Genomic DNA, 25574 nt, shown 5'->3' with positions numbered 1-25574 from the left:
TTAAAGTTAATCTTTTTGTAGTGATCTGGCCACAAGAAATTTTGATCTGAAATGCAATTCTGTTAAATACAGAAATCCATAAATTGTCTTGTTGTGGGGAGGCATTAGATACAACTTTAAAATTATTTGCTGAAAATAGCTTGTTTAATTGGAAAGGTAACACATGCAGAGGTTAGACATGAGATCAGTGAGTGGCAGTTACATAGAGATGATTTCTGTTCACTTCAGGCAGTTGTGTTTAATAGGGGGAGCTGTCACAGATGGGAGGGGCTGTGTTCAGGGATTCAACAGAAAGAACCCCCACACTGCGGATATCGATGCCCCTTTGAAGTCCTTCCTTGCCTTGAGGTGATTTGAGACCTAGTGCTGCCATATGCTGATGAGAAATGTCATTTGCCATCAGAGGGAATCTGAATGATCATCATGAAAATCTGCCCTGTGTCGCTGCCCATGTGTATGCAGCAGAGTGTCACCAAGAAGTGAGGCAATCAAGTGACATGTCATATAAAAAATGTCTATGATATATAATGAGCTGAATGCCTGAAAAATCTGAGAGTACTTCTCTTAGAAAATTTCTGCCTGCGGTTTAGATGTTATACCTGGCACATACATTTGGATTTGATAAAGGCAGCTCACACCTAGAATCAATACTGATCCAAAAAATATCAAATTCTAAAAACAAGATACTGACTAAATAATTTTTGGAGGAAAAAATCCCAGTAACAAGTACAATAATGTAAAGAAATGGGCGTCCTTATTTTGAAGCAAATCGCAAAGCCCTTAAGTCTGAAATGAGAAGAGGACTCTCCATTTTGGCTTGGCTGTGTAGGTCTCACCTTCCCCTGGGGCTGTCTCAGTTGGTCCCCGTGGCTACCACTGTGGCTGGGCCTCTGAAAACGAGGCTCTGCATGCTAGCTTGAGCAGTCCAGAATCAAGATTCCTTTCTCTGGTTACCTGGTGATAAACTGGTACTCTTTTTTTTTTTAATTTTAATTGACAAATAATAATGGTATATATTTATGGGGTACAATGTAGTATTCTCACAAGAAACTTTAGTGAAAATTAAGAGAAACGGAAAGAAAAATGAATCAAGGGACATAAAAACAATCTAGCTAATAGAGCACATAGTCGTGGTATCATATACTCTCACTTACCCAGCTCACATACCCCATGTGACAACTGCTCTTCTGCCCCCAATGGGCTGGCCCTGTCTAACTGAGGTCCATGCTCGCTCAGCTTCCAGCCTAATCCAGGCAGCAGTCATGTTCTCTCCTAGCAAAATGCCCATGACACTAATTAAGGTCTTCCAGACACCCCTGGGCTATTTGTCTGCTCAGTTTCAAGTCAGAGACATATCATTTCACAACTCATGTGCTGGGCAGTGGTGAGCAACACTTTTTGAGCTAGGGGATGATCCAGCCCAGCCAGGTGTAGTTTATTGGCTCCACCTCCAGAGTATCCTGGGAGACTTCCCTTGGACAGATGACCTCGTAGTGGGACATTATTTTAACTCTCACAGACCTAGGAGATAAGACTTTTATCCACATACACTAACAGAAGGGTCATTCTCTCACATGCTCAAAAATATTTTACAACCAAATAAAAACAAAACAACTCAAAAAGAATTTCAAGCACTTGCCTGGAAATAAGAGTTGCCATCACATAAATATATATTAATGTCCACTTTATGCCAGTTCCAGGTGTGTTAATTTATTTACAGAGTTAGTTTTTGGAGAAACAACTCATGGCTATTTTAAAGTTAGCTTTTATCTGTTACCATGGAGACTAATTGATGGAATTTATTTATGGAACTAAGGGTTTATTGTTTTCTCTATTTTTTGTGCTTGCTGACTTGTGATTTTTCAGGATGACAAGGTAATTTCAAGGTTTTTTTCAATTTTTAGTAAATACTTACATTTAATCCTAACTTTAGTTTACAAGTATCTCCCCATATTTGCAATTGATGCTTTCCTGTCACCAAGTCTATTTTTATATTTACAAATTAATTTCCCATTTGATTCCTTCCTATTTGGGAAGTCAGTGGGGTAACAATGGTGATAGTAGGTTCATGTCTAGATTATAAAGGACACTCCATGACTTCTAATTCATAGTCAGCTCTGTGATTCACTGCAGTGGTTATGGTAGGCTATCCACAAGCTGGAGAGGGAAGCCCTTTACTTGCAGTACACTCAAAAGTACAGGCACTCCTGAGCTCTCATTTTTAGCCAGCTGTGGATTTGTTGGCTAAGGGGGAGGGGCAGCCTGAGGAGCTGAGCACACCATTCTTTGCTGCCACTTTCATCTCCCTGAATGTAGAGTCCATAGCTAGGATGAAAAGTGGCTCCTAATGAGGTTGCAAAGTCAAATTTCTCCACCACATCTTATTTCAGCTATTGAGTGACAGATATTACTGGGATTTTCCTACATGGTGCAACCCTTTTAGAACTTTAATGTTGGCATTAAAGTTACTTTGGAACTGGTCTCTAAGATCATAATATTTGAAGTGTAGTCAATTAAGTCCACTTCATTGTGAGACCTGACTTCAGAGCAAATGTTGACTAAAGGGTCAGACATATACTATTTAGACAAATAGAACAGGCTTTTGGGTTCTAATGTATATTATTCTTCAGAAGCTATAGAGCAGTGACTCTTATCTCTTACCCTGTTCTAGAGAGAGAGAGAATAACTGAGTAGATTTTGAAATTACATTGGTTATCAGGAAGATTAGACCAAAAGGGGAAAATTTAAAAAAAAATAAAAATCTTGGCAAAAAATTTATTTTTATGTAAAATCATTAGTAATTCTGACCTGCCAGATGTTTATTTCAAAAGCTTATGTGCCATGCTTTGTTGTACCAGAGGAAAAAAAGATTTGAATAACAGCAGATGGTAGATACTTAAAAGGAACTAAATCCTTCCTATTTACATATATCTAAAGATGTGAGAAAAAAACTTAATTTTGCTGAAGTATATATCATCTGAACACCACCTTGTTTATACTGAGTTTTTAATGGAAAATGAGCTTTATGTCAAACTTTCAGTGTTTTATAGGGGCATTTATTTCATTCTAACTGGTCTGGAAGTGATAGAAAAAATGGCCTTATATGTTTTCCATTAAATAGTTGCCTGGTTACTTTTCTAATGCTATGTATACTATGTTATATATCATATACTTATACTATATATATGTACATGTATTTTTTTTCACATAATGTAAAACATACATCACCCATCAGTGATTTTATTCACAGGGCAGTGGTACTCTAGAATCTCAACACCTTTGTAGTAGAGTGTTAGGGATTCTCAGGAGAGAAACTCAAGCTACCCTTTTCTCTGAATTGCCTGGGCCAAACTCTCCTCTGTAGTTACAAGGAGCAAGGACTGATGCTCAGGTGGGGCACAGGTGTGATGAAGCACATAACTTCCCTCTAATTGTAGGAAAGAAATATATTATATGTGGTCCAAAGCTTTTGAGTTGAATCTTAATGTGGAAATGTGTCATTTCCCCCTTTAGAATACAATGACAGATTCTACAATACTTTTGGAAGATGTACAAAAAATGAAAGATAAAGGTGAAATAGCACAAGCATACATTGGTTTGAAGGAAACAAATAGGTAAGTTGATCATTCTTTTATTTATTTTGGTTTAATTATATTGATCTTTAGCCTTCGGGCCAGCCTCTTATACAGTCAGTCACCGTGTTTATGCATTGCTTTATTAGACGTCAGCTGGCCTTCAAAGGCAATCCAAGGTTTCCAATGTATTCCCAGCTAAAATCTCACTTTAATATAAGGTAATATTATTGATGAAAGTGTCAGGGAAAATGTTCTTACATTGAGAGAAGATATTTTTCTATGTTTATAGTCTTAGCCTTGATGGGCTGCCTTAAGAAGAAAACCAGTTACACAGTTTGGACAGTCTTAGGTAGTCCCTCTCATGTGTTATTCAGGGTAGTTATTTATGAAGGTTTGTAGGGCAACTGAAGCTTTCAAGAATTGAAACTTAGTATGAAGAGAAGTGATGAGTTATCTGGAATCACGTCAGAGTTGGCCATGTAACTCTAAAAGTGTACCGTGACTTCCAGGATGGGAGAATGAAGGCTCATACCTGGAATCCCCCGCAGCCTTACTGCCACCCTCCCCGCCAACAGAGGCTTAGTGTTGTTGAACTCCAAACTTAAAAGATTATACGCTAGACCATTTTGAAAGAACATAGGCAGCAATGATCACAGAGAAAGATAATTCTGAAGATATGTATTATTAGTATTCAGTCTAGATTTCTCAATGCATGGAATCGGAATTGGTATACATAAATACAAACTAAAGCATAGTGCTATGCAAAAAGTAAGGTACAATTGGCCCTCCATACCCTTGGGGTCCCCATTTGTGGATTCAACCAACTGAGAATTGAAAATATTTTTTAAAAATTGTGTCTGTACTGAACATGTACAGACCTTTTTCTTATCATTATTCCTTAAATGATACATTATAACAAATATTTACATAACATTTACATTGTATTAGGTATTGTGAGTAATCTAGAGATGAATTAAAGTGTACAAGAGGATGTATGTAGATGTATGTATGTGTTCATCCATCCACTCAGATGTTCAATTACCAGATATGTATCACATGCCTACTTCATGCCAGGCCCTGTGCCACACACTGGGAATACAGCAGTAAGCATGATAAACGCAAATCCTAATCGGCTGCTAGGGAGACAGCTAAGAGGGTTTGGGCTTTATTCCAAAGATAATGGGATCCATTGAAAGGTTTTAGGTAGGACAATGATGTGATGAGATTTGAATTTTAGAAACCTAGCTCTGGCTGTTATGTTAGAGAATAGATTGCAGTGGAACAAGATTGAAAGCATAAAGACCAAATTCAGAGGCTATTACCATAATCCAGTGGCTGATTATGGTGACTTGGGCTTGGTTGGTGGTGGTTAGGATTGAGAGAAATGGGACACTTTGAAATATACATTAGAGGTCAGCGAGCCTTGTGGTTTATTGGATGTGTGTGTGAGGGGTAGGAAATCCTGAATGGTGACTCCGAGATTTCTACTAGGGACACTTGGTTGGATGTGGTGATACCATCTTGTGATTGTGGGATTGGGGTGTGGGGAGGATGATCAGTGGATTTATGCATATCAAATTTAAGGAGCCAGGGAGAAAACCAAGGAAAGAAGTCCATTAGGCAGTTGAATATATAGATCTGTAGCCAGGAGAGATATGTGAGCTGAGATGTAAATTTTGAAGTCATCAGAGAATAATAATACAATTGAAACCATGCAAATAGATGAACACTAGGGAGAGATAAACTCCCTAGATGGAAAACAGAAGAGAATTCTCTCAAATTTGTGTTGCGTAAACGTAACAACAACAATACTTACCAGCTGTGTAACCTCTACAGGTATCTTACTTCTAAGCCTCTGTGTCTTCCTCTGCAATGTGGCAAATGATTTACCCTGGGTTACTAGAAGAACTAAATGAAATAATGCATGTGAAGGGATGTAGAACAGCATCCGGCACTTAGCAAACACTCAAAACATATTATTTTTATACCATAGGTAGAAAAAAATTATTATCAACTTTACCATAATTATTAATTATACATATTTTTAATAAAATATGATGCATCTCTAAAAGCAGTTTTAATGTCTTAAAATTAATTTTGCACATAAAATACCTTTTAAAATTCATGTTATAAAAGTTGAGAACTTTGGACATGTTCTTATTTATGTTACTCCTATAAGAATTTTTAAAATAAATTTTTAGCTGGGAAATCAGATTTTATTAAGCTAAAACAAGTTCCTACCCAGAAGACTTAAAACTTCATTTTAAAAGAGATTGTAAAGATTGCCACACAAAGACAGTAGCTGAAGTTTTCATTCTGTCTGTGTCGTGGGTAGCCTCTAATATAATACATGATAGGGCACTCTACTAGGTGAATAAATTGTTTAAAATAGAACCTCTTTCTCACCTTCAGTCATTTCTTATTTTGCAGAAAAAGTAGCTCTAGATCCTTAATTATTTTGCTTTCATTTTTACCCATTTACATGTGATGTTACGTTACTCATTTTTTTTTAATTAAGCAAAAAATATTTTTGTGGTAATGTCATAAAGTCACCTGTAATCAATAAAAAGCCTTCCCTTATAAAATATTGCAATACTCTGTGCTGTTCTTGACCATCATCACCTCATTACCACCCCGTGTCCCTTTGTGTTTTGCATTGTTACTCCTTTGCATGGAAGATCACCTGCCATGGATTGCCGTGAGTTGAATGAGGATGGAGAGCTGTGGCTGGTTTATGAAGGGTTAAAACAAGCCAACAGGTTATGTTTATCTCCTCAAAATGGAATGTTATTAATTTGTGGCTTTTCTTACTAACAGTGGCCTCCTGACTTTAACGCCTATATTTCTGGTGCATTAATTGTCTTTCTGGGTAAATTAGTTTCAGTAAAACTTAGAACATTCAGCCAAACACCTTAAAAAACCTTCTCCACTAAGAGATGCTATTACAGCTAAAACTGATTCATGCTAAATATAAGAGTTGCTTTCCGTAAGTGAGTGATGCTATCTAGAGTAGCATCAGACTAAAACTTGTGAATATCTCTCTCTAGGAGTTGAAAGAAAAACAAAATCTTTCAACTAAAGCACAAACTATTGGGGGAGAGATTAAAATGTATTACTTAGCAGCTTCTTCTTTGGAATAAAGATCAACATACAGTCTATGTAGCAATGTGACTACATTCAGTGTGACTATATTATTATCATGCTATCTAAAAGCAATATTAAATGCATGATTTGGCACTCTATGTGGTTATTGTGAAATTCAAATTTGTGAGACAGAAAATCAGGAGGGTTTCCTGCATTGCTGCAGTTCAGAATAATTACCCAAACGCAACACGTTAAATATGTTTAGGGAAAAGAAAATAAAATTGAAACAGCAACACCTTTCTTACACAGATATTCATCTGCTCTAGCAATATTTGTTTCTTAAAAATCTCATAAAAATTCCTTTTAATGATTAAATTTTAAAAACACTTAATATATTTGTTCAGGGGTCTTCTGCTTATCCTGTTTTGCTCTAATCATAAACCATTGTCATTAACTTTGGGGTGTTATCAGTTCAAATCCTTTTGAAATTTTGTAATCACTAAAATGTTTTTAGTCTGCTGTTAACAGTTTGCTTGCAATGGCAAAGTTTTACCCAGCAGTTGGCAACCAGTGGGATTAGAATAAAAGAATGTCTTTTCTACTTCAGGTTAGTTAGTTCTTAACCGTAACTTTGTTTTGCGTTTGGAAAAGGAGTGAATGTAGAAGCAGGGGTGCACGGTAAAGGGAGGATGCTGACTCTGTGTGCTCACTGCCAACGCCCTGGTCTGCTCTGTGGGCACAGCTGCTATGTGTTCGCTTTCAGAAGCAATAACTACTTTGTTGCTCCTATTGTTATTTATGTTCTAAAACCATGTCTTGTTAGGATTCTGTTACTGATATGTAAGTTTATGGAGAGAGAGATGACAAATTTAAAATATATGTATGAAATTTCAGAACTATCTGTGTAGATTGGGTAATTCAGATTTTGGGTATATTTCAGAGTAGTGACCTAACCTCTCTGTCCTTCAGAGAGATGAGTGAAATATAAAAATGAGACTGTGGTCCCACCCTGTCCCTGAAATTAGTAATAATAACTCTGTAATTCTTAAAGGCACATTTAATTAGATTGAGAGTTTGTAATCTTGCCTTTTATAGTGCAGTTATTTTATGTGGCAATGGTGTAACTGTCTTTGCCAAGTTAAATGCTAGTTTGTAAATGTAAGTCAAATTAAAGCTGTATCTTTTAATTGATTTTTTTTTTTTTTTTAGTCATCATTTCCTATGAACCTTTTAAAAAAGCTAAAACTCTCCTGTTTCTTAGGGCCTCTGAGATCTTTATATGATTCAGAAAAACACGAATGTGAGAGCATTTGTTTCCATTTCTGGCTATTGTTTGAGTTTCTTGACTTTCATCCAGTCAGAAGACACACGGATTCTAAAGAGTATCTGCTTTTCTCACTCTTACAAGCAAGCACAAAGCCTTGTACCCATTAGGCAGGGCCTGGGAGTGTCATCTCCCCTTCCTACTTGTGTGGCTTCTCCACAGGCTCCTGGAATCCCAGCTCCAGTCACAGAAGAGGAGCCACGAGAACGAGGCCGAGGCCCTCCGTGGGGAGATCCAGAGCCTGAAGGAGGAGAACAATCGGCAGCAGCAACTGCTGGCCCAGAACCTGCAGCTGCCCCCGGAGGCTCGCATCGAGGCCAGCCTGCAGCATGAAATCACCCGGCTGACCAACGAAAACTTGGTAAGAAGAGGTGCCCCGGCCCACACACTCCTTAGCAAACAACACCTAGTGTTGCCTGATGTCCTAGTTTCTTTTTGATCAAACATAGCTTTTTTTTGCTGGGAAAAACGTACTGCCCTGCACTTATTACCCTCTTACTCCAGCAGAGACAGAGTAAGGAAAATATAATGTATTGGTAGACATGAAAAAGGCATGTGCACAGGCTGTGTTCCTCACAGAAGGCTCTTGAGCGTCTGAGCATTCTTAGACCTGACATCGAGAGTCTGGAAGATGGCCACTGACTGCACGCTGGGTTGTGATAGCCTGAAGGCTTGGGTGGTCTGCTTCCTCTGCTGCACATTCTAGAAGGTTTGTTATGTTATTGTCACAACAGAGGCTGGGGACAGGCTTTGTTTACCTTTGTTTACCAAGAAGCCACTGAGTCCTCTTAGCTTCCATCTCTAGCAGACAGGTGGGGGTTAAGAGAGTCTAGGTCAGGGAAGGTGGTTGGCAGAACTGAGCTAGGGCTTTTGAGTGATGCTGGATGGAGCTCCCGGGTCAGGAGGATGGGGAGTTAGGAGTCAGATTAACATATTTTCTATTCTTTCGAACGGATCTTGTACAATAAATGAGAAGCCTTTTTTTTTTTTTTTTTTGCCTTGCCAGATTCTGAGCCCTGGCATGGAGTTCAAGTTTTTTCTTTGCCTTTTTCCTTGTTTCTTTTATTTTTTTACCAAAAATGTTTTCTAAAATATTTCTTATTCAGTCACATAATAATTTTTCTTACAGATTTACAATTTTTAAAATCTATTTAAGTTTCACAAATATTTATTATATTAAAAATCATTGAAAATTTATAATTCTAGGTTTTTGTATAAAATCTATATTGTAGTGCCTGCCTGATTTTCAGAAAAATTGTTTAGGACTGGTGGTGATTTGTGTCTTTTTTTTTAAATTAAGGTTTTCAGTGACCTATAATAAAATAGTTAGCATTTTCCCTGAAGATTTAACAATCTGAATCATTCTTCCATTACATTATTTTATGTTACAAATAGTTTTTTTAGTGTCATTTATTCAACCATCTTTTACATGAATTAGAAACAAAACCCAAAGGTATTCATTTCTAGTCTGCCTCTCTGCATGAGGCTCCATCATGGGAATGGGGGAAGAGAGTGAGGAAAGTGTTCGGATTCTTTCCAGAGTGACTGAAATCTCACTAATTTGTTGGGAAAATCTTCTGAATCATAAAATAATTTTGAAATGTCATTTCATTACTCTCAAGTATATTGTTCCTTTAATTAAACTAACAATGCTTTGATGACTAAGTATTAATAAATGTACTGAATAATAACAATTGATTGATCAGCATACAAATTCTTTGCTTATAAATGATTGCCTTAAAATACAAGGTGAAACCGTGAAATAAAGATGCTTCTGGGTGGCAGATTTCCGGAGTTTTTTCACTAAATTGGTCAAGTATTTCCCTTGCAACTTTGTTTGCAGTATTAGTTTTCTTGGCGATTCTTCATAGCTAATACAAAAATAGGCTAAACCCCACATTCTAAACTGGTAGAGTCTAGTTAATGAGTTTGAGTTTTGGGAAAACACTTTGTAGATCAGCTGCTTCTCCTGCCATTACATTGACTACTAATTCAGGAGGATGGATACAAACTTAAGTATAGCAAATGATGTATTTTTTCAAAATCATTGTTTCTCAGTCTTCATTGTGCATTTCTTTAGGATACACTTGAGCAGAATGTTAAAGCAGCAGTGGACCTGAACTTAGTGTTCTTAGAAACTCCACCTCACATAACATCCTCCCACCCACCTACCCCTCAACACAAACACAAAAATGATTTTTCTCCCTCTTCTAGTGAACAGGTTTCACAGGCCTCCCCCATGCTGCCTTTCAGGGAAGAAAGGCACACAGCCTCTCCAACTTCATACAAGAGTGCTAACACTGCCATTATTCTCACTTTCATTTTATTTGCCTTCCCTACTCTTCCACTGCTGCTGGCAGCAAAAAAAGGTGCAGCAATTGGTGAGCATCATGTACGGGGGAGGCTAGGAGCAAAAGGCAGGAAAGAGGCTTGAGTGAAGTGCCAGCCTTATCTGGGCAGTGTGTTTACCTGCTAAATGATGGCGTCTTGGCCACAGCCTGTTTCCTTTAATCACGAAAGAAATGTCTGTGTATATGTAATCAGAATCATCTATACTAGAAAGATAAAAGGGTAATGGCAGGTGACAAATCAGAGCTTTTGAGTGTATTCACTTTCACTGTTTGTGTGGTAAAATATTTTAAAATTGATTTTGCTGAGAGGTAGCATTGCCTTCAGAGACACAGAGAAAAACAAATATCTATTGTGCCTGTTTTTTCAGTATTTTGAGGAATTATATGCAGATGACCCTAAGAAGTATCAGTCATATCGGATTTCACTTTACAAACGGATGATTGTATGTAAAACCATAGTGCTTTTCCTTTGTCTTCCTTGCTACTTTTAGCCCTCTGTAACTGAAGAGCACACTGCTGCCTGCCCCTTCCCAGGAAGTCTCTTCAAAAACTGTCACAAAACCTGTTTCTCCCCACAGCTGTCTTTTAGCCAGTGGTGTCACCTCTGTCAGTGTCCTGCTGCGTCCATTGTCATGTTTGATTTGTTATTAACACTAGGCTACAGTGTGATGGAAGCAAAATGTGACTTGAAAGATCAAGTAAAATCCAAGATGCACAACTTAACACTTTGAAATGTTAACAACTATTCTCTTTGAGTCATTGGCCTAGTATCTAAATCCACTCTTGTCTAAACTGGAGAATGAATAAATATTTGTATCTGTAATGCTTTTCTTCTCCATAACCTGAATAACAACCACACACTTCACTGACTCATTTTCCTTCTAAGCTCTTTTTGAGCCTTCTGTTGTCCACTTTCTTCTTAATTATTCAATTTTTAACTACGCCTGTCATTTCAGAGAATTCTTTATTAACTAGAGAGCCAACAATCTCAAACTTTTTTATACCCTCTCCCTTAATTGTACTGCTTTTGTTTTCTCTTTTTACATGAAACATTCATAATTACCCCCTTTTTTTCCCTTTCCTTTCCTTTCTTTTCTTTTTTTCTTTTTTTTCTTTTAGGGACGAGGTCTCACTCTGTTGCCCAGGCTGCTGGAGTGCAGTGGCACAATCATAGCTCACTCTAACCTTGAACTCCTGGGCTCAAGCGTTCCTCTAAAGAACCTGGGATTACAGGTGTGAGCCACCTTGCCCAGCTTCCTTTCTTCTATATAAGCAAAATTATATCACCTGCAAGATTTTGTAGGTGTCTTATGCCACCCACATGTTTGATTTGGTCCTACCTAGGTCAGCAGACCACTCTTTATCCTGTTCTCTAAGATTATTTTTTTAGCTTACCTTTTAATTCCCAAAACTTCTAAACTTTTCTTGAGTTTCAGGGCTAATTTTAGCATCACCAGAAGGGTGGGTCTCATAGAGACACTGCTTCACACACATGGAGTGTCAGTCCCTACCAAAGTTCAACCATTCTTAAATCTTCCTGCAGAACTTTCTGTGTATTCATCAAAATTTATTTTGTCTAGTCCCCCTTTAAAAGAAAGCATTCCACTGGAATAACAAGACATTTAACAAGCATGCAGTTGTTTTTCCTACATGGAGTCTAATAGAAAAGACTCCACAGTGAGCCTGCTATCCATCACGCTGTAAAGGATTTTACCGCATTTTATATTTTAACATTTGGCTTTTATTGTAGCTGCATTTTCCATGCCTGCCAGTTTTAGCCAAGTGGTGGCTCCACCAACGAGCTTTTCTGGAGCTTTATGTAAAACTAACAGTGTCGTTTCTGTGATTTTGTGTCTGCTTTCCCTGAGTGCATTTTAAAAGGCCTATTTTGATCTTTCTGTTATTTCTCATTTTGATCTTCAGGATCTAATGGAACAACTTGAAAAACAAGATAAGACTGTCCGGAAACTGAAAAAACAACTGAAAGTATTTGCCAAAAAAATTGGTGAACTAGAAGGTATTTAAACATGTTTTTATGCCAGTTACTGAATCTTGGTTTTGTCTTGCTATATGAGTGGCCTAATAGAGGTTTACATGCAAATATTGGGGATAATAACAAAAATGACTTTCAGCACACTCGACCTCTGTGGAGCGGAAATTTCCATTTCCCTAGATGAGGAAAAATGTTATTTTCATGATAATAATAATAATACAAAGGGAGAGAATTTATTCAGCAAGCATGTAATAGATATTTTCTATTAATATATACCAGGCACTGTGCTAGGCAGTATAGCATAGAGGTTAAGAGCATGGATTCTGGTGTCATGTTTCTTGGGTTCAAATCCTAGCTCTCCTACTTATTAATCATATGGTATTGGACGAGTTACTGAAACTCTCTATGCTTCAGTTTTTCCACCTGTTAAATGGGAATGATAATGGTATCTACCTGAGATGGTTTATAAGGATTGAATGAGTTAATGTGTGTAATACACTTAGAGTAGTTCCTGATACATAGTAAACACTACATACAACTTAGTTATTAGTATTGCTGTTATTTTTAGTATTAGGGATGCTAAGATGAGTAAAACGGAGTCTGTGTCCTCAAAGAACTCACAGTCTAACAGAAAAAAAAGAGAGGTAAGGAAGAAAAAATATGAATTTTGATAATAAGATTTTTTCAAAAACCTCATTTCTATATGATAGGAAAATTCCTTGAGAAACGATCAAATATCAGTTATTATTACATACAAATGAATCTGATCTTGAATTCTTATACAAGAATTTGGACTAAAGCCAAATTCTAAGCTCATTCCAACAACTCTCTCCCTGCTCAAGAGATTGTGGAGACACTCTATGGAATTGCCTTCAAACCTCTGAGAACTGTTATCATTTTGCCTAAAAATGATACTGCTCAGCCTGACTACCCATCTTATTCTCTCAGTGTCACTTTGCATAATTCTTGCTTGGCTCAAAGGGTAAAGATTCCCCCCATCACTGGGGATGTTCAAAGGGCTCTATTATGATTGACTCTAAATGTGGTTTTCATCCCTCAACATGCCAGGCCCTGCCATAACTATATACCTTCTGTTTGGCCTTCCTGCTTCTCCTGGGCGAGTTCTGCTCATCCTTTGAGACCAGAGTCATATGTTACATGCTCAAGAGCGGCTTTGCCTGATCACACAGACAGACCATATGGCTCTGCCCTCTGTGCACCACAACTTGGCTCAAATCTTTTGTGGTTTTCACTGTGTCATATTTTTAGCAATTTTTCTGTTTGAATTACTGTCTTCCATAATAGACTATGAGCTTCCTAAGCATAGGAACCACCTCTCATTTCCTCTTGTTTTCACAGCACCTAGTATACTGTCTGACCTATCATAATTATTCCATGTTTATTGAGTGAATAAATAAGTTTCAGAAATATTTAGAACATGACAACATGGATATTTACTGTCAACAGGATATTAGTCCCTTAGATATAAAATACTGAAATATTTGTTTAGAAATCAGAAAGATTACTTTGTAATCATATTTTATATATAATCTTTTAGCATTACATGATTTATATATTACATTAAAACTTTTGAACCTCCAAATCACACACTCCCACATGGGCTATAATGTCTATTGGTAGAACTTGAAAATCTTTATTCAAAGAACTTTCTGTACCTAACTCTGCACTCATTATATCATGAGATGATAATCAGACAGCAGAGTATTTTCTTGAAAGAAACTGATTTTAAGGGTATTAACTTGTGAGATTGTTTATTTGTTAAATTCCTAATGGTTCCTTTGCCATACTTTAGTAAATTTTGATAAATAGAAAAAACATTCATGATTTTATATTTTTAAATTAGCTTTCTTTGATATGTATATTTTTAATATATGTATATTTTTAATCAGTAACGATTTACTGATTAAACAAAAAAGATATACTAGTTCTTAAGAAAAGTGATATTTTGAGTTGAGTGATACATAGGTAGAGGATAAAATGAAATAGATTTATGTGACTTGGGTACTTGCTGAGTGCCTTGCTTCTCCCCTAAATTAGGGAATAAAGGTGACAAGCTCTTTTAACACTATTCTCTTCATCCCTGTATCTCCCTGTTATACAGAAAATACTGGCAACTTTGCACAACAAAGCACCTTATAATAACTAAAAGTTTTCTTATATTTTTCTTTAAATATATTGCAACATACTTAAATCCTTTTGGTTTAAAATAGCATGACTCTTGCCTCCTCCTGTGGGCTACATTTAATTAAGGAGACTGTTTTAGAAGCAAACAAAGACTTTTTTTAAAAAAATGCCAACATATATCATTTTTAGCAGAAATTATGTAGCTAAATGGAGAGTGTTTCAAAATTTGATCTGCTTCATGTTATATTTTATTCCAGGAGTGAGTGTTCCATCTCAATTTTTATAGAATCAAGAAATTTAGACCTGAAGGGATTCTAGAAATCAGTTAATTATTTCATAGGAGAAAAAACTAAGGCTTGAAAATTATAAGTGATTTACCCAACGTCTCAGCAAGTCAGATGGCAGGATTAAAACCCAAGCCTTCTGAGGGCCACTGATTTCTCTCTTTTTTTCTCTGTGTCATATTTTCTCATGGAATTTCTCTACTTAATATGAATTTATCTGTCTCAATTAAACCTGAGATCAAGATCTTCCTGGTGCCAAAGTGAGGAAAAGTAAATTTTTTAAAAACCTTCCAATTTCCTTTCCTTTTCCAGGATAAAAGGTTCAGGAATATTTTCCCCTCAAGTTTATAAAGAATCTAGAAAATTGGTTGGGTATGGTGGCTCACGCCTGTAATCCTAGCACTCTGGGAGGCCGAGGTGGGAGGATTGCTTGAGCTCAGGAGTTCAAGACCAGCCTGAGCAAGAGTGAGACCCCCATCTCTACTAAAAATAGAAAAAAAAAATTAGCCGGGCATGGTGGTGCCTGTAGTCCCAGCTACTCAGAAGGTTGAGGCAGGAGAATCGCTTGAGCCCAGGAGTTTGAGGTTGCTGTGAGCTAGGCTGATGCCACGGCAGTCTAGCCTAGGCAAGAGAGTGAGACTCTGTCTCAAAAAAAAAAAAAAAGAAAAAGAATCTAGAAAATGAAAATAGATTCTTGCTTCAGGTCTTTCTAGAAGGGTGTCTATATTAGATAGAGCTCTGGACTAAATGACCACTGTCTCAGTCCATTTGTGCTGCTAAACAAAATACCTGAGCCTCAGTAATTTATAGAGAACAGAAATTTATTTCTCACAGTTCTAGAAGATGGAAGGGCAAAGATCAAGGCTCCAGCACATTTAGAGGGCACAGTCTCTGTTTCCACAGTGGCACTCCTTGTTGTTGTATCCTCTGGAGGGGACAAAGGCTGTGTCCTCACAAGGCAGAAGGCAGAAGGGCAAAAGGCCTAACTAAGTTCCCTCTAGCCCCATTTGTAAGATCTAATTCCATCCATGAGAACAGAGCCCTCAGGACCTAATCACCTCCTGAAGGCCCCACTTCTTAATGCTGTTGCATTGGGGATTAAGTTTCAGCATGAATTTTGGAAGGGACACAGACATTCAGCTATAGCAACTGCCAAGGTCTCTTGAGTGGTTGAAAACTGGGGTGGTGTCCTGGCTTATCTCTTGCAGCACTGTATTTTCCTGATGCTACATAAAGGTTGACATGTTATTTTAATTAGTAGATAATATTGCTAAATAAATCAAGGTTATGTTGAACTGACATCTGTATTTCATTTGTGAGCCTTTGTGAAGACTAAGACCCTAGGGAGAATTCAAAGGCAGAAGGAAAAACTTATAATGAGAGTATGGCAGATTTTGTCTGACATTTTTATAAAGAACCAAAAATATCCTGGTTAGAGATTTTGCAAAAGGAAAGAGAAGCTTTCTTTTAAAACATAAACTCTCTTAGTAAAAATACTCACCATATTTTATAAATTCTATGAAACATTATGCACCTAAACAGCCTAGAGGTGTGCCTAGAGGTGCATAATGTTTTACATTCTAACTTCTCTGAAATTGGAATGTGTCTTATAATTGTTGATGGGTTATAGTTAAATTGGCAGTGTTTTTTCTCTTTTAGTGTTATATAAAATGGTATAACTCATAATCAATGGCATCTTAGATTTGATCAAATCAGTAGGTTTAAAACATCCTCCCTGGGTTACATGGAGCCCTTATTTATTTATTTATTTATTTTTTTATTTATGTATGTATGTATGTATGTATGTATGTATCTATCTATCTATCTATCCAGGGTTTTGTGAGGGTACAAACATTATAGTTACACTTTATGTCTTTGCCTCACCCAAATGCGGGTTAAAGGCATGCCCTTCCCTCCCTTTAGTGCTCCCTGTGTCCTTTAGTTGTAGATTTGCCCCCCCATCCCCCTAATCCCTAGAGAGTATTTCTGCCATGTGATCAACCTAGTGTTGATCAGTTAGTACCAATTTGAAGGTGAGTACAAATGGATCCCGTTCTTCTGCTCTTTTGGTGCCCCACTTTGGATAATGGGCTTAAGTTTAATCCAGGAAAGTATAAGAGGTGCTAGATCACTGTCGTTTCTTATAATTGAGTAATATTCCATTGTAAACATATACCAAATTTTAATAATCCACTCATGGATTGACAGGCACTTGGGTTGTTTCCACATTCTTGCAGTAGTGAATTGTGCTGCCATAAACATTCGGGTGCAGATGTCTTTATCGTAGCATGTTTTGTGCTCTTTTGGGTAGATGCCTAGTAGTGCTATTGCTGGATCGAATGGTATTTCTATTTTTAGCTCTCTGAGGTATCTCCAAATTCTTTTCCACAGAGGTTGCACCAAATATATTTATTGATAAACCCAACATCTTGAACTTGTTTCCTCCCAATCTACCCTTCTGGAATTATCTCTGTGGCTTAAAGTTACTAGTAACATAGATGGCAGGAATTTGTTATTTTGGTTTTTTATACACAGCAGCAGGTTCACAAGCTGTAGAGGCCACTATGTGCTACTTTAGAGGTGCTCATGGTATTGTGTTTAAATTGAATCCAGAAATAATTTATGTAAAACTGAACAGTTTGAGTGTCCTCTTCTCTTGTACAGAAGAATACATTTTATAACTAGTCCTATGGTTTCAGACTACAATCATGCATATGAAACACTAGATTATGGTATCTGTCCAATTGCAATCTGACCACTCTTTAGATATCATAGTGTTGCTGGATGGTGGTGACTTTACCTAAACCAAATTTTCAGCGCTGATAGTCCCAGTGTGTGACGCTGCAGCATGGGGTGGACGGTGTGTCACCAGGTTCCATGCCACATAAGCAAGAGCACTGGCAAGTATTGATGTTCTCTGTGATAACCTCTTCCTGTGGAACTGGCTTCTCAGAACTAACCCAGGAAATTGCCCAGAATGACACAAAAAGCACTACTTTTACCTCTTGGAGTCAGCAGCATTAAACTTGCTAATGTTTTTGCATCTAATCTGCATTTGGTTTGACAGTAGTCTTGGAATTCAAACTTAATGTGCACTTAAATAGATTTCTTAACTGCTCCCCCTTCCTAAGGATAAAAAGATAAGAAACCTGCTTACTGGCGTGTATCTCCACAGTCACCCATAATAACTCATATGTTCCCTTTCCTTTCCTTGTGTTTCCCATTCAGTTCTCAATTTTGAGATGAAATTGGAGAGTTTTTTTTTTTTTTTTACCTTTAGCATAATTCTCATCTAGCTGCTGTCATTGACAATAGGGGCCATTTTTAACATCTGAAAGTGTTGTTAAACAGCGGTGGTTGAACTTTAATGGTCACAACTTCATGGTAGAATTTTTAGCATTCTATTAAAAAGAAACAAAAAGCAATAACATTTAGGGAATCGTTATATGGTGGCGTTTTATCTACTCACAATTTCTCTGAGAATGAGGGGTGGCAGGAGAAAGTTAGATCTTTGCCTTACGAAGCCTTTGTGAAAAATCATACATTTTCACATCAGTTGGTATGAAGAAACACTATTCTACCAGATATCTTGATGTGGTTTGAACTGATTGTAATGATACATTTAAAGTAAATGTTCTTTTGCTTTCAAATGACCAGATTCATAGGGCTAAAGGGGAAGGAATCTTTTATAATCTTGCTGCCCCTTTGTAGAATAATGTTTTTTCTTCCTGTGAGTTAAAGTCTAAATATGTTTAACCATTTCTGATTGGTGTCAATTTGTTAACAAATATGTTAAACCACTTACTTTTGGGACATTTAACATCATTAGAAAGTAAACCTTATTACAAAAAAAAAATTAAAAGGTTTTGAATCAGGTAAATTTATTTGATATTAACTGTAGTGAGGCTCTAGTGGCTGTCAGAATAACATTACCATATAATTTTGCCATCTAGCCACTCAATTTTAGCAGAAAAAATATTTTAAGAGGGAACAATTAAGTGGCAAATATGGCAAGTTTCTGTTTTTACAGAGTTCATTCAAAATTATATGAACATGGAACCCTCTCATCTTTTCTATCTGGAAAACATTTTATTCTCCCTTTTTGCTTCTCATGAAGTGGGCCAGATGGAGAACATATCCCCAGGACAGATCATTGATGAACCTATCCGTCCAGTCAACATTCCCAGAAAAGAAAAGGATTTCCAAGGAATGCTGGAATACAAGAAGGAAGATGAGCAAAAACTTGTTAAGAACCTGATTCTGGGCAAGTATTTTTTGCATGGGATAAAAGGCCTTTCTGGTACATGTGTCAATGGTTGGAAAAACTAGTCACTAATTTTTGAAATATTCAACATCAAAGTTTCTTTAGTCGTCCTTACATACTGTGGATTACAGTGCTGCACTAGTGTCCTGACCATACCATGTCTTATCAGTCAAACTGCAGGGACATGTGTCTAGGACCCACCTAAGGATCCCTTGAGGCCAGGCCTTCTCAGCCATGGCTGCGCATTAGAATAACCTGGGAAAGTTTTGAAAAGTACTGATGTATACCCCCCACACACAAACACCATACCAATTAAATAAAAATCTCCAGGGAAAAGAGCTTGACAATGTCTAGTACTTTTTTGTAAACCTCTCAAGGGATTCTCAAATACAGCCACAGTTGAACACTACTGCTCTAGGCTGTTTAGGTTCCTGAGTTTCTGTTTTTCCTTAGTTCCCTAGAAAGGTTTACAACTAAATATGTTGAGGACAATAGTTCAATAATACAGAAGAAATAAAATAATTAAGGGAAAGATTCTAGCAAAGGAAGGACAGGACAGAACAAATGAGATGGGAGTGGAAGAAACATTTCAGAGCAGCATAAGGCCTTTCAGATTGGATGTGAGCCCACTGGCTCTGCAAGAAGACTTTTCAGGGAGTGGTGGTAAATGACTAGAGAGTGCACACGCTGTTTAAGTTGTGAATTAAAAAACTTAAACACCTCTCCTTTCAGCCTTTGCATAGCATTCCTCCCCCCAAGTACCAGAGTGACAGCAATGTGACTGGCAATTACACCTGATTTAATGTTCCTAGCATTAATTTGGTACTATATATAGGCGCAGAGGTGCTTCAATTTCAATGTGATCTTCATTTTGCAAAAATGTTAAAGAGCCACTGGTTTTTAAGCATAGAGTTAAAGATGCATCAATTCAACAAATATTTACTGAATCCTACTATGTGCCAAGCATTTTCTAGGTACTGATAATGAACAAAGCAAAGTACCCATTCTCATAGAGCTTACATTCCAGAGGAGAAATAGAGAAAATAAAATAAAATAATATATAATGGAGTAAAAAGACTAAAGAGTGAAGGCAGGTATACTGGTTTATATAAAATTGCCAGGGCTTGGTTAGGTGGTCTTTGAACATCGCACTGATGTCTGAAGAAAGAACATTTGCGGCAGAAAAACAGTAAGTGGGGTGGGAGCATGCCTACCACATTCAGCCGACAGCAAGGAGGCCCATTTGACAAGCAGAGTGAGCTGGGGCTGGGGAAGGAGAACAGGGCCAGATCGCATGGACTATGGTAAGGATTTCAGATTTTATAAATAAGTGAAATAAGCTGCTTGGAGGATTCTCAGAACAAGAGTGACATGATCTGACATACCTTTTCTTAAAGAATGACTTGCGTGTGGAAAATGCACTACTGGGGAGCAGGGGATAACTTAGGGAGGCCAGTTAGGGAGCTGTTGCAGCAATCCAGGAGATGATGCTGGCCTCGACAGGGCCACAGCTAGTACAGGCAGGAAGAAGTCGTTGGATTTGGGTTGTATTTTATAGGTAGAGCCAAGGAGATTTGCTGATGGATTGGGTATGTGGTGTGAGAAGAAGGAATGAGTCAAAGAGAAAGATGGTGTTTATAACGTAAGAAACTGGAAGACTGGAGCTGCTGATTACTGAAATGCAGAACACTTCCAAAAGAACAGGTTCCATAGGGAAGCAAGAGTTTGATTTGGGAGAGGCTCGGTTCGATGTGCCTGAGCAGAAATGTCAAGAAGGCAGTTGATACAAGAGACTAGAGTTCAAGGGAAAAGTCAGGGCAGTAGATATAAATTTGGGAGTTGTCATTATATACACATGTCCCCACACTCAAGAATTTTTCTACTTAATGAGCTATTAAAATACCTTTGTTTATATGACCGACTTACCTTGAATGATTGAACTCTTACATGACACTGTGCTTTTATATCTCATAAAGCATGCCTCATGAAGACTTTCAACGTTATGTAAGATTATTTTTCCTTTTTTCAGAACTGAAGCCACGTGGTGTAGCAGTCAATTTGATTCCAGGATTACCAGCGTATATCCTGTTTATGTGTGTTCGACATGCTGACTACCTGAATGATGATCAGAAAGTAAGGTCATTGCTGACATCAACAATTAACAGCATCAAAAAAGTATTGAAGGTCAGTTCATGTTCAGCAAAATTCTCATAATAAATGTTGATGATGACAGAATCTGCACAGAGGTGCTTTTCCTTCCTTTGACTTTAGCTAAGTTGCTTGGGGTTTTTTAATTATTATTTTTATCTTATTTTATTTTTTAAGAAGTTGCTTGTTATGAACACTTTCCAGCCTTAAGTGAAAACTTCCACTGGAGGAAACATTCCTTCTTGAACATGTCTATATGCCTTCTTTCAGAACAGGGCTCAGGTTGATCAGTAATCAAAATTAACTTGATATAATTGTATTTAATTGTGTAGTAAATTAAGTTTCTTCATTGACAGAAATAGTTTGCTTTGAAGTTTACTTGGAACTAAATTTAAAATATTCAATATAAATAGGGAACATGATGCCAAAGTTAAAATAGATGTTAAGTAAGTTCAGTAATACTTGAATTCATTCATATAAAAAGATGTCTGATAAAACATGAAAATTTTTCTTCCAACTTTTCTTCCCTTTGTTCTCCAACTCGCCCCATAATTTTCCCAGTTACCTAAAATGCCTGGTTCCATGTGAGAAGCAACACACACAGATGCTAATCAGAAAAGAAAGACTTAGAAAAGACAGCAAAATTATATAACCAAGCAGAAAGCCCCACATAACTCAGTAATCACTGAGTCACTTGCATAATCCTCCTCTTGACTCTACAGAAGCAATGAACATCATACTTATTTTAACTCAAGTGTTTCTGTGGGGAGCGAAGATAGTGTGCTGTAGGTACTTTGCTTTCTGATTATTGAACTTAATGGGAACTTTTAGAATGAAGTTAAGTGGATAGTTACCATACCTAGTGGACTCTCTCAAATCTAAGATGTCTTTCATAAACTTTCTTTTTAAATTGTGGTAAAGCATCCATAACAAAATTTACCATTTTAACCATTTTTAAGTGTACAGTTATGTGGCATTAAGTATATTTACATTGTTGTAAAACAATCACCACCATCCATCTCCATAACTTTTTTATCCTCCACAACTGAAACTCTACCCATTATACTAACTCCCCATTCCTCCCTCTCTCAGCCCTTGGTTGTGAACTTTTGACAAATGCTGGTTCTCAGTCAGTCCCCATTGTGCAGATATTCTACGTAATTACATTCTCCAGTGGTTACTAAGGCATGGAATTTCTGAAATTGCCACAAGCTGGCCGGTAGCTAGCATTGTCTCCCAATCTGTATTTGTCAGCTCAGCCCAGAGCCTCCACTAGGAGCAATTGTAATCCAGACTTTTGGAAGGGGTAAAGTTATTTTTAGTCAAATCTGCACTTAAGCCACAGGATGATTTTCTGTGTTTGAGAGTATCATAAAATTTTATTTACTTTCTGGCAATCCTCCTAAATCTGGAAGACTTTATAGCTAAGTCTTTAATAGTAATAAAGTCAGGACCTGAACTCAGTTATTTTTTCTTTTTTTTGAGACACAGTCTCACTGTGTTGCCCGGGCTAGAGTGCCGTGGCGTCATCCTAGCTCACAGCAACCTCAAACTCCTGGGCTCAAGCGATCCTCCTGCCTCAGCCTCCCGAGTAGCTGGGACTACAGGCATGCGCCACCATGCCCGGCTAATTTTTTCTATATATTTTTAGTTGTCCAATTAATTTCTTTCTAATTTTAGTAGAGATGGGATCTCGCTCTTGCTCAGGCTGGTTTTGAACTCCTGAGCTCAAACAATCCGCCCACCTCGGCCTCCCAGAGAGCTAGGATTACAGGCGTGAGCCACCGTGCCCGGCCCTGAACTCAGTTATTCTGTCTCATCTAAAAAGACTAAGTTAGGTCTGATATCCTCAAGGATTTTTTTTTTTTTTTTTTTTTTGAGATAGAGTCTCACTCCGTTGCCCAGGCTAGAGTGCAGTGGCCTCATCACAGCTCACTGCAACCTCAAACTCCTGGTCTTAAGCAATCCTGCTGTCTCAGGCTCCTGAGTACCTGGGACTACAGGTGTGTACCACCACACCTGGCTAATTTTTCTGTTAGAGATGGGGTCTTGCTCTTGCTCAAGCTGGTCTTGAACTGCTGACCTCAAGTGATCCTCCTGCCTTGGCCTACCAGAGTGGTAGGATTACAGGAGTGAGCCACTGTGCCCAGCCAGGATTTTTTTCCTGAAGTCTTTTTACGAAAATATTTTCCAAAATTTAAGGGCTTTAGTTTGTTTTGTACTTGCTTAAAGAGTTAAATTTTATTTATGTAAAAAAAATGATCTTAGGAGAAATCTATCTTTCCTCATGATTTATCCTGCTAGTACACTTGCTACATAAAGTCACTACCAAGGAACCAAGGCAGTTGTTCTCATACAGCTTCTAAGAACCCAGGTTTTGTTGTGATATAGTAGTAGAGTTATTGGAATATTTGATATCATGCAAAAAAAAAATGAGTTTCTAAGGTCATTTAATGCTAGGCACCTGTCCCAGGTAAACTATTTTAAGTTTTCCTATGCAAGGTTTTCTACAAGAAGGTATAGGCAAACATTGATATTTCTGTGACTTCCTATTTCCAAACTGGGATTAGTTCATACAAATGGTTTAGGTTACAAATTCATATCTTCCCAAGTATGTCTACCATTCAGGCCCTGGGAAACATTCTGAGCCCCAGTGTCCTTTCAGGCACAGTGAGTCTCTGTCTTCTCCCTGCCACTGTGGCCCAGTCCTGGTAAAGAGCCAACCAAATTGTCCCTGACTGTACTGCTTAGTGCAGGACTCCCTCCATCCCATCTCTGAGTCACTGCTCAGAAATCTTATCTCACCATTGACAAGATTTTTAATCTAATCTGGGTTTAAGTGCTTCAAACTCTTTTTCATATTCCTTATTACAATACTAGTTATTCCCTTTTGTGCTTTTAGTTCTTTCTGATTCCCTTCATTAACCCCAAGGGAAGTAAGTTTGGGTCAGCTGTGGCTTGTTGAATTTTTTCTGTTTAAAGGGGGGACAGCTAAGTTAACATCAGCTTCATTTTCTAATGGCAAGAAAATGGATACCAAGCAAAGTAACAACCAGCCAATGAACCCAGTGGCTGAAATTCTGCTAGCAATAATGTAAGACTTTACAACTGCAATGTGATTTATTTTTATAATTGTTTATAATGGTAACTGAAAGAAATGGGCCTTTTGGTATCTGTTCAGTTTTTTTCAGGTTGTTATTTCCCTAAGAAAAAGGTAAATTTAGACTTATTCTCTCTTTCAGAAAAGAGGTGATGATTTTGAAACCGTCTCCTTCTGGCTCTCTAACACATGCCGGTTTTTGCACTGTTTGAAGCAGTACAGCGGAGAAGAGGTGAGAAAACCTTGATTACAAAACCAGCACGCTATACTTTCTCTGACCTTTTTAAGAAAAATTTTAAAAGCACTAAACGTTTGACCCTTTGTTAATTTAGAAACCCAAATTCAGAGGTGGCTTGGAACTTCATTGCTTGTTTGATCATTATCTATGAAACAGTAAATTGGAGAATGACGTAGTTTCCTTCCTCTGAGAGTTTATATTATGAGAAAGCATAGAAAAATAAAGCAAGCATCAGTCAATGAATAGTTGCCAGAAATGAAACATCTTATCAATATGTTGAAGTGAGCTTTTCAAGAACCAGTATCAGAATATTGAATTATTTAAAGAAATTAATCAATTTGGGCCTGCCACAGTACATTAAAGATGATCCAAGATAACACAGGATCAGAGATCATGTCTCTTTCGATTTGTCCAAAAATCTATATTGCTTTTGTTTGTAAGGATGTGTTCATTAGTTGTTTGATAAACTTTAACATATTTTAAAACTATGTAAAATATTAATAATTACTATTTATTAAGGTCTGCTGAGTATATATCAGACAGCACATACTATAAACGATGGTATTTATGTTATTTAATTCTTACAACATCCCTGTGAAGTAGAAATTATAAGCCAGTTTTACAGATGAGGAAACTGAAGCTCAGTGAGGCTCATTGATTTGCCCAAGTCCTCTCAGCCATAAGGAGCACAGCTGGGATTCTAGGTCTGAGCACTTCTGAGGGCCTATGGCCCTAACCCACTGCCCTCCATACCTCCCCAGCCTTTGCCAGGAGAGCAGCAGAGAAGCTGATCAGTAGCACTTTCTGAGTACCCAGAGGCAGAGGACTGTCCTGGCAAATGATGGAAAATACAAAGATGAGCAGGACATGGTCCCTGAGAAGGTGGGACTGTTGGACCGGAATACCCCAGATGGGTCATTAAGCATGTACTGTCAGTCCCCACTCTTAGACCATGTCATTAATTAGGTTGTAGGGAGGCAGTGTCTATAAAAATTGGTCTATTTCAAGAAGATTTTGTATCCCCTTTGGGTGTAGTACTTATGTATAAGAGTACGTTTAATGAAGTGA

General features: G+C 37.5%; 1 protein-coding gene across 1 annotated transcript in view; it reads left to right on the top strand.

The window, feature by feature from the left end:
* Nucleotides 1-25574, top strand: part of MYO5A (myosin VA (heavy chain 12, myoxin)) — a 192480-nt gene that overhangs the window by 158909 nt on the left and 7997 nt on the right. The window contains exons 29-35 of the mRNA XM_012658084.1: nt 3514-3614; nt 6254-6334; nt 8146-8344; nt 12258-12351; nt 18874-19020; nt 21050-21204; nt 24411-24500. Coding sequence (XP_012513538.1) covers nt 3514-3614; nt 6254-6334; nt 8146-8344; nt 12258-12351; nt 18874-19020; nt 21050-21204; nt 24411-24500 — 867 coding nt within the window. The remainder of the gene's footprint in view (nt 1-3513; nt 3615-6253; nt 6335-8145; nt 8345-12257; nt 12352-18873; nt 19021-21049; nt 21205-24410; nt 24501-25574) is intronic.

The sequence above is a fragment of the Propithecus coquereli genome, unplaced genomic scaffold, assembly GCF_000956105.1.
Source record: "Propithecus coquereli isolate 6110/MARCELLA unplaced genomic scaffold, Pcoq_1.0 Scaffold57, whole genome shotgun sequence".
NCBI classification, from domain to species: domain Eukaryota; kingdom Metazoa; phylum Chordata; class Mammalia; order Primates; family Indriidae; genus Propithecus; species Propithecus coquereli.
The sequence above is the reverse complement of the archived record's forward strand: the minus strand, read 5'-3'. Positions and strand labels throughout refer to the sequence as shown.